We start from the raw sequence: 8,795 nt of genomic DNA on the forward strand, positions 1-8,795 counted from the left end.
TGCTTCGGCAGTGCTCCTCTCTTTGCGTTCTAAACCAAGGTGCAGCACTGCTGTCGATGGATTCTCTGCAGGTCTGACATGAAAAGACTGTTATATACCACTAGACCTGGTGGGTTGGCATGTAGGAAATGATGGGCGATTTGTTTTGCTTTGCGTCATTTATGTGTGTGTGTGTGTAAGAGTGAGAGAGACTCAATATCATTACCTGTAATTAACCAGGACTGGGTGACCTTGTAAAAGCTAAAATTGTTTCTATTTCTTCGTCAGGTTAATGTTAATAAGCTGTTGCTTCTGTGCCAAGTGGAAAGATTCACTATGCTCAAAATTTGTGTCTTATGAGTCTGTTGAGTCCAGATAAGTGGAAGAGAATGGATCTATCCTTATCAAACTTTCTGAAAGTCTTTCAGAAATGTTATTTAGATATTGCCACACATTTTCAGTCAAGCTGATAAATCTGACCATTTTCAGTTTTCTTTTTATTACTAATGTTTTCAAACCACTAAACACTGACCTATGAATCATTCAAATATATAAAAATGGATGAAAAAAGTAATTTGCTTCTACATACAATAGATAAGTACAGTTTTAAATTGTATCTTTAGGTTCTTTGTTATTAGCAGCCTACTGTAAAAGTACATAACTTGTTTCCAATTCATTAGTTAAATCTGCAAAAACATAAACGATAATACAGATTGATAGTCAGTGTAATATTACTTATTCACCAAAAAGTTGATTCCTGAAGAACTATTAGCTAAAAATGTGGCATATATTGGTGTGGTGTGTACTGTGCTTAAAAATAACCGACAAACGGAGGACAAAAAGAAGCAGGGCTAAAAAAACAACAACAAAAAAACAAAAAGACCCAGAAACGTTCTCAGGTGACAGGTGAGTATCAAGAAGTCACTCTTGAGGAAGGTAAACAGGGAGACAATGCTGAGGTACGCCACTTTACACAAGATCTGCACAGCTTGATCTCTCGCCACCTCCAATACAATTAACTGTTATTGGAGCTCTCATTAGAACCTTTGAAGCCTTGGCTGAAAAGTAACAAGTAAACCTTGCCAGTTTCACAATGTCATACACAGAAAAAGATGCATTTGAGTATATAATCCATGTCTGTTTTTGTTGTTTGACATATTAACCTGGCCACTAAACACTTTTAAATTATTTTTGCATGAAACAATAAGAAACATGTTTGTGCTGAGATGTCTTTATAAATCTGCATATTTTATTTATACTTTTTGGGTGAAAAAAAGTATCTAACTTTATTTCCTGCATATCTAATAATGATTTTAGTGGATATTTCATATTATTAGGACTATGCTTTTCAAGTCTCAGAATGCTTTATGGAACATGGTACCATTCTGACACGTAATTATACATTTCTTGCCTCAATGACCACTCTGCCACTGAGTGTTAGTGCTCGTTTCATTTGCAGTTTATTTCTTCTGTCAGTCTTGAACTTTCCTAAGCATTAAAGAAGAACATTCTGACTGGTGGTGTGAAGTTTTCCAAGGTGTCTGAGATTTCCTCAGGGCTCCAGATTTCTTTGAGGCACCCAAAAACAGCTTCCTCTGGAGGTCCAGTAAGTCCTTGAAGAACCATTTGTTGGTTGTCCCTGAACCAGGATGAAGCAACAGTCAGTGAAGGATCTATCGCTGATCTAGTAATATGTATCAAAATATTTACAATTTTTATTTTAAAAAATTTGCAATTTTTTGATAAGTCTGGAGTTCCATCATGTGAATCATCTCCCATTCTTAATCTCACTGGGAATTTACAAACATTTGAACATCTCGAATTTATTATGATTTATTATGATTTTCAAAAAATATTTGCTCATGAAAAATCCACGAGAAACTAGTTTTCAGATCTTAGATATTCTTTTGTCAGTTTCAATAAAGTATGCATCTTTGCCTAGGTTTGTGGCTAACCAAATGTATGTCAGTGTATGGAAAGTTATAAAAACTGCTCTCCTGCAGTTTTTCATTAAAAAATGGACTTCTCAAAATCTAGATGTTCACCCAACTAATACTGATATATAACACACTTAACTAAGCTGTAACTGCATAATAGCCATGGCTACTATTCAACCTTAGAGCAGTTAAGAGCAGTGAACTTGTTCAGCCTAGTTCACCCTAACCTACATGTGACAGTTGCAGCTACAACTGTTTACTGACCAGTTTGGGGAAACTGTTTAGGCAGCAGACATTGTGGTTCACGTTGCTCCAGTTTCCTCCAACCCTGCACTCCTAGGATGTACGGATATATCTCTTGCTTTTCAAGCTGTTCTCTGATAAGAATGACTGAGTCAGAGGCAAGGATCTCTGATTTTTCCACCAGGTGTGCAAAGAGGACTGGATCTGGGAATGATAACGTGGGTTGCTTTTGTCCCGCCTGAGATGCAGGGATGCAGGCAAGAACGAGTACCGGAGCACTGAAGCTTTCTCTCAGATGATCTTGCCTCTCATACTGACACGTGGACAGCTGACAGAGTTTTTTAGGGAGGACAGCTCTAGATCTGAAGTTCCCATGGTTGTAAGAAGTTCCTGGCTCTGTGATGGAGAGGCTGATGTTAGCATGAATGCTCTCATTGGGTGATGTTTTCCTCTCAGCTAAACCCTTTAATAACTCTGAAATCTAAGACACACAAAAGACACTGGTACATGAGGGGTTTCACAAAAAAAATGCACAAGGCAATCAAATATTTCAGCCATCATTCATGACCCATAGCTAGAGCCTAGCCCAGCTACTGTTCCAATTCATTTGTGATGTAGAACTTTACTGGGAGCTGTTCTTGAGTCTTTCTGACAAAGAGCAGTTGTTTCCTGATGAGTTTCAGAAATTCTTTCAGTGTTCATGTTATTTTAAGTAACACTTAAGTCTAGGACCATTTAGATTTGGCAATGGTTAATGAAAAATCATGGACTGATGCTGGTGTTTGGGAAACACAGAGAAATCAGGGGAAACTAGAACTACATAAAAAGGCAATCTTTCTACACATACTGATTTTTAATACCTTGAGCTCATAAGACTCTCTGCTGCCATCCTTGTTTTGACTGTCCATGACTGTAGAACACCTACAATATAAGCAAATCGGCAACAATAGAGTGAACTGAAATTGCATCATTTCACTGTTAAAGCTCTAAAATAGAGTTGAATCTTTCACAATGACAGTACCTCCCTCTCTGTCTACAGCCTGGCTACAAAATGTAGGCAAAAAAAAAGAAAAGGCCAAAGGCAGGTGGGCAGCAGGATCAAGTAACTGGACTCTGTGGCATAGCAGTGACACAGAATCACATCTCCATGACAACTGTGATGATTCTGACAGTAACAGGTGGTCAGAGTCCTACATGCAAACAGAACATGAAGCACAGGCTGCGGTGTGATCCATTTAATCGTCTTTCATATATACACTGACATATTGCACAGGTTACAAATCTTAAGAGCATCTATACAAACAAAATCCTGGCTTTCATCAAGCAAAAAGAAAAAACAGAAACCTCATGTTTCACTTGAGGGATGCATATTTTGTGCGTTTGGGTTTTTTTTTGTGCGCATGTTGTTGTTGTTCAAGGGATTTACAATCTTAGTTATTTACACACAGAGATAAATACACACTTTTCGAAAAGCTTTTACAAACTGATAAAACAGTTTCAAGACACTCAAGCTCTTCCACTTCTGCATACTACTGGTACATGACCCTGGATAATAGCACACCTTAAAGGCGTGTTTGTCAAACAGCTGATTGTTGGCTTTCTGCAAGTTTTGGAGGACAGATTCAAACGTTGAAACATCATGCTTCATCCTTTTGTTTAACAGTGTAAATCCCATCCGATCTCAGCTTTAGTGAACATGTTCTCAGGACATGTATCATTTTCTCCTCACACAAGCCATGGCAGGACCTGACTGAATTTATGAAAACAGTGTGAATAACATAGCTTTAACCTAAAAAGTCATTTCTTTTGAGGTCCTAAGAAATTTTTTTTAAAGTTGCAGAGCTGAGTATAAACAGTTGTCTACATCAGAGGTATCTGAACCTAAAAATCGTCTTTGTCAAGATGGTTCTGACTACATCAATTGCATTACAATCTTCTAAGCATCAATATGCATACATGGATTTCATGACTACATATGCGCGAGTGGCTTGCAGGAGAGCAGTGGTAGTAACTCAAGGATGCCCACATCTCAAAGGTTCCCTTACATCAGACTTCCTTGTCAGTCTTTATCAGTGAGACAGGGTCTGGAGCAGGGAAGGGGGACTGAGGCTCCATAGTGCTCATATGTTGAAGCTTTCTCCACAACCACATGTGCCTTTGATGTTAGGGTTGTTGAAGACAAATTCACTAGACAGCTTTGACTCCACAAAGTCCATCTCAGTTCCCAGAAGGGTCAGCTGGGCCTTCTTCGCTATAAACACTCTTACACCTGAAAAAAGGTCAGAACAATATCATCACTACTATCAGGTTACAGCCTTATGGTCGGCCCCTATAGGAGAAGTTTAAGGTTGGATTGTTTACAGGCAGTGAAACACAAATAGTACAACCTGTGATAATGTTACAGAAATGGTCTTCTGAAAATGCTCAACTTAACCTAATGTAGATTTCCCTGCATCTCAAGAAGGAAAGCTGTGGAGTTGATGTTAACCAGATTAACCCAGGTTAATGTGGCTAAAAGAAAAAATAAATCCTTTGTAAATGACTGAGTTGCTGCCATGCACCACAGTCTGCGTGATGATTATTCACACCAAATTTGGATTGGTTTGAAACAGAAGTTGTACGTGGTGAAATTGGAGTGTGCACAGTACAAGTGGTCAAAATGGGACTTTCATTAAGAGACTTACAAACAGAAACCATGCTGAAAGCAGTCGAGAGGTGTCCAAGAAGATAAATGGGAGCTCAATGTGAGATCATCTAAATTTGTTTTTTTTTTTTTTATCTTATTTTTAATCCTGGAACATTTTAAAAATTGCACTTGCTGAACCTGGAAACACAAAAACCTTAAACTTTTTCAATCAATTACAGTACCCAAGAACCTAGTGTGGCAAACACAATCAGTCTTACAGCAAAGTTCTTTCTCAGCTTGGATTCATTATAAAACAAAGCTTACCATCCTGGACTACTTCCTCGTCAGACTTTTCTTTCTCCTTGGTGTAGTCCAGTGTGTAAGTCAGCCCATTACACCCACGTGTTCTCACCCCAACCTTCAAACCAATCTGATGGAGAACCAGATATATGTTAACAGACTTTCCCCCCCTATTTTTTTGTAATATATGCACTAAAGGAAGGATGAATGATACAAGAAAAAAATACATCTTCATAGTTTTATTTTTAAACATTATTATACTTCTCAGTAAAATGTTGCAGTTTAATTAGTAAACCGTCTTGACACTACTCGTATCTCAAAATGCTTCTTTTGTTCCTGTGAATTTAATGGTAGCAATAATACTTTCTACAGAGGCAAAGCTCACTCTGAATGCTTGAATGTCCCTGTTTTAATTAAATAACTGACAGTTTGAGCTGTAATTCAAAAACCAATTTGCTGACATTAGTAGTCTACTCCCCACAGATATTCCTTATAACATTTTTAAATTTAATTTCAAGTCAAATGATTCATAAAAAAAAGAAAGAAACTTTAGCAAATGAAAAAATAAGGTGAACATGTTGCTGTTTAATCCATACAGACAAAGCTCATTTAGTGATGGGGGTGTATCTATACTGATATGGATTGTGTGCGGTGTTAGGAAGAAAAGAATTTCACACAACATGATGGATATGAAAATTAGCAACCTACAGAAGACTGAATTCAAAGACACCCTGAATATCAAAGTGTAAAAGTTATGCGACAGGGTAGCCCATTTGGCTGAAATTTCATTGCAGCAACTCAAAATGCTGCTCAGTAGTTTGTATTGCCCCCGCAAGCTTGTATGCATGCTTGACAACGTCACGCCAGGCTCCCGGGGATCTTATCCCAGATCTGGACAGGGCATCACTGAGCTCTTGGACAGTCTAGGATGGATGTGCCTCCCCAGACAATCACTAACTGACTGCCAAACCGGACATGCTAAAAAAGCAGCATAATGCTCTCCATAGTTTCCTCAAACCCTTTTACATCAGTACATATGTTCAATGAACATACTGAAAAGCACGGGTGGAATTGGGTATGCATTCCTATTCTGTTGCAAATGCCAATCAGTGTGCACAGCGCCCAACAGACGATGTTGGGTCCACCCTCATGAAGTCTGTTTCTGATGGTTTGATCAGAGACATTGACATCAGTGGCCTCATTTTGTAGGGCTGTGGCCATGCTCAATCTGTTCCTCCTTGCACAAAGGAGCAGATACCCACATTGCTAATGAGTTAAGAACTTTTTAAGGCCCCGTCCAGCTCTCCTAGAATCTTATCAATCCTCTTGAGACTGTGCTGGGAGACACTGCAATGGCATACATTAATGTGCCATCCTGGAGGAGTTTAACTACCTGTGCAACCTCTGGAGGGTCCAGGTATATCCTCATCACCTCCCCACTAGTGACACTAACCCTAGTCAAATGCAAAAGTAGTGAAAAATTGTCAGAAAACACGGGAGGGAAAAAAAAATGTCAGTGGACTCCACCTATAAAACTATTCCTGATTTGGAAGTCGTCTCATTGTTGCTCCTCTAGTGCACCTGCTGTTAATTTCATTAACACCAAAGCAGCTGAAACCGATTAACAACCCTGTCCGCTACCTAACTGACTAGATCAATATGACAGAATTTTATTTTATTTGGTGCTATAATAAAGGAACACTTTTAATCAATGTATAAAGAAGCTTTGTCTTCTTAATTGGATGATGTTTTATTGGCCATATTCATTACTTACATATTCTGGTCTGTCCTGCAACAACAATCTGATCTTGCTCACTGCTGCTGGAGTCTAAAAGGAGGCAATAGAAGGTTAAAATGTTACTGGCATCAGCTACAATTTACACTGCATTCAGATGCAAACAATTCATTTGGCAAAGGATTGTTTCTAAAAACAACAGAGAAAAATAATGTTTAGCTGCTGTTGAAATAAAATCCACTCTTTACCCCCCCCCCCAAAAGGACAGCAGTGTCATAAAATAACCAGAACTTCTGCAACCTCAGCTGTAGCAGTAGTTGCTGAAAGTATCAATGCCAGTGTGCGAGTTCTAATGTGGAGGCATTTGTGACACAAAATACCAATTTCTGTACGCCATTAAATTGTGATCATCTGCATGTGTTGCTGTGTCACAACCCAGAGTTCTTTTAAAATACAAAGTTATGTACTTATAGGTGTATTTATTGTGCTGGTGTATTTATTACCACACCAGCACAAGGTTAAAAATAACTCATCGTGCCATAGTAATGTATACAGTAAATACGCTGTATTATGTTTTGTGGGTAACGGCAGTCCCCTTATGTAAGGCACCATTTGCAATTGCATTACTGAAGGATGTCCCACTATTTTAAGTACACTTCAGTACACTAATGTTATCAGCAGAAACCACCATGCAAGTACATTATCTTGCAACAGCACTGTTACTAGAGCTCATCAGCTGAAACACCAATAGCTGAGCATATTCATCCCACCCACGAAAACAAGTAATGACTCTGGCCTGTACTGAGAGCTTACTACACGCCAAGTGCACTCTCAGAATTTTATTTACATTAACATTAAATATCACACTAGGTACTTTAAATTTGTCATACATTTATGTACAATTACCTAGTCTGGGAACCCACCCTCCGCTTTGGGGGGATTTTGGTTACAGTATATAATGCAAGCAAAAACCAGAACATGAGCTAAATAGCTATAAAATTGCAATTATTTTGAAAACTACTTCAAAATAATAATTTTACAAGTAATATAAAATTTGTTAACTACTTAAAGTTTATTGGCCAAAAACAGTGAAACCAGACTCGACCCATCTATTTTCTGAGCATGTAGAGTTTACACAGCAAACGAACCAGTGTTACCATTTGGCTTATGGGAAATGTGTCCAGTGTTCTTTAGGACTGATACGGGATATGATTCGGGGTGGTTTTTATTCACTGGCGATGCTGCCAACTCTTTGCGAGCCTCAATAATCAAACCTGAGACTGCAATCAAACCTGTTACAACTTTTACTCCATAATCCACAACATAATAAGGCCAGACACTTTTTTTTTCTAAATCCCAAAAGAAGCTTAACTTTATACCGTATGACTTGAAATGGTGACTCTGCTTGATATTTCGAACGTCCGGTTTGCTGTCAAGGTACAGAAACTTCAGCAGCACACTAACAAAAGGCGTCTTGACTAGCCACTTATCAGCGTTAGCATCTAGCTGAGCCCAACGTCGTGCTTGCAGAACCGCCACAGTGTTTACTCTAAATATTGTGAATGTCAACGCAACATGAAAAAGTGCAGCGTTACAATAAGGGTCAAGAAAAGTTGATATTAAGTTGATCTGCGTGTAACAGATGATTAGCTAGCTTAGCCAACTTACACAACTAACATCATACCGGACGCAGCCGTTAACCCCAGCCTTATTCGAGCACTATGTACTCACAGCACATAAAGTGCTTCACATGCATGTATAACCAAAAAATTATTAACATACCAGTGTCAACGCCGCTTTTGTGCCCAGTATCTTTCTTTTGCTGACCGCTCGAACGGTCGCTCGCACCACGGAGGCAGACATGTTGCTCGCAACTGTAGAAATCACAACATAGGATTGCGCAAGCGTATAAAAACTTAGCAAACGCCCCCAAAGAAACATCAGTCCATCTGATTGGCTACTATTGCGACGGACA

General features: G+C 38.8%; 2 protein-coding genes across 2 annotated transcripts; both read right to left on the reverse strand.

Annotated features, from left to right (window-relative positions):
• Positions 1 to 1,427: 1,427 nt before the first annotated feature.
• Positions 1,428 to 3,317, reverse strand: LOC106456285 (uncharacterized). The gene is made up of 4 exons (XM_013912163.1): positions 3,181 to 3,317; positions 3,020 to 3,080; positions 2,181 to 2,640; positions 1,428 to 1,618 (listed from the first exon to the last, which is right to left on the reverse strand). The coding sequence occupies exons 2-4, from the start codon at positions 3,065 to 3,067 to the stop codon at positions 1,452 to 1,454; spliced, it is 675 nt and encodes a 224-aa protein (XP_013767617.1). The 5' UTR covers positions 3,068 to 3,080; positions 3,181 to 3,317; the 3' UTR covers positions 1,428 to 1,451.
• A 62-nt stretch (positions 3,318 to 3,379) lies between these two features.
• On the reverse strand, positions 3,380 to 8,795 carry isca1 (iron-sulfur cluster assembly 1). Its single transcript, XM_005738152.2, has 4 exons — positions 8,603 to 8,795; positions 6,860 to 6,913; positions 5,110 to 5,215; positions 3,380 to 4,428 (listed from the first exon to the last, which is right to left on the reverse strand). Exons 1-4 carry the CDS (start codon positions 8,759 to 8,761, stop codon positions 4,280 to 4,282), a joined length of 468 nt encoding a protein of 155 aa, XP_005738209.1. The 5' UTR covers positions 8,762 to 8,795; the 3' UTR covers positions 3,380 to 4,279.

The sequence above is a fragment of the Pundamilia nyererei genome, unplaced genomic scaffold, assembly GCF_000239375.1.
Source record: "Pundamilia nyererei isolate P.nyererei 1_Seehausen unplaced genomic scaffold, PunNye1.0 scaffold00082, whole genome shotgun sequence".
Classification (NCBI taxonomy): domain Eukaryota; kingdom Metazoa; phylum Chordata; class Actinopteri; order Cichliformes; family Cichlidae; genus Pundamilia; species Pundamilia nyererei.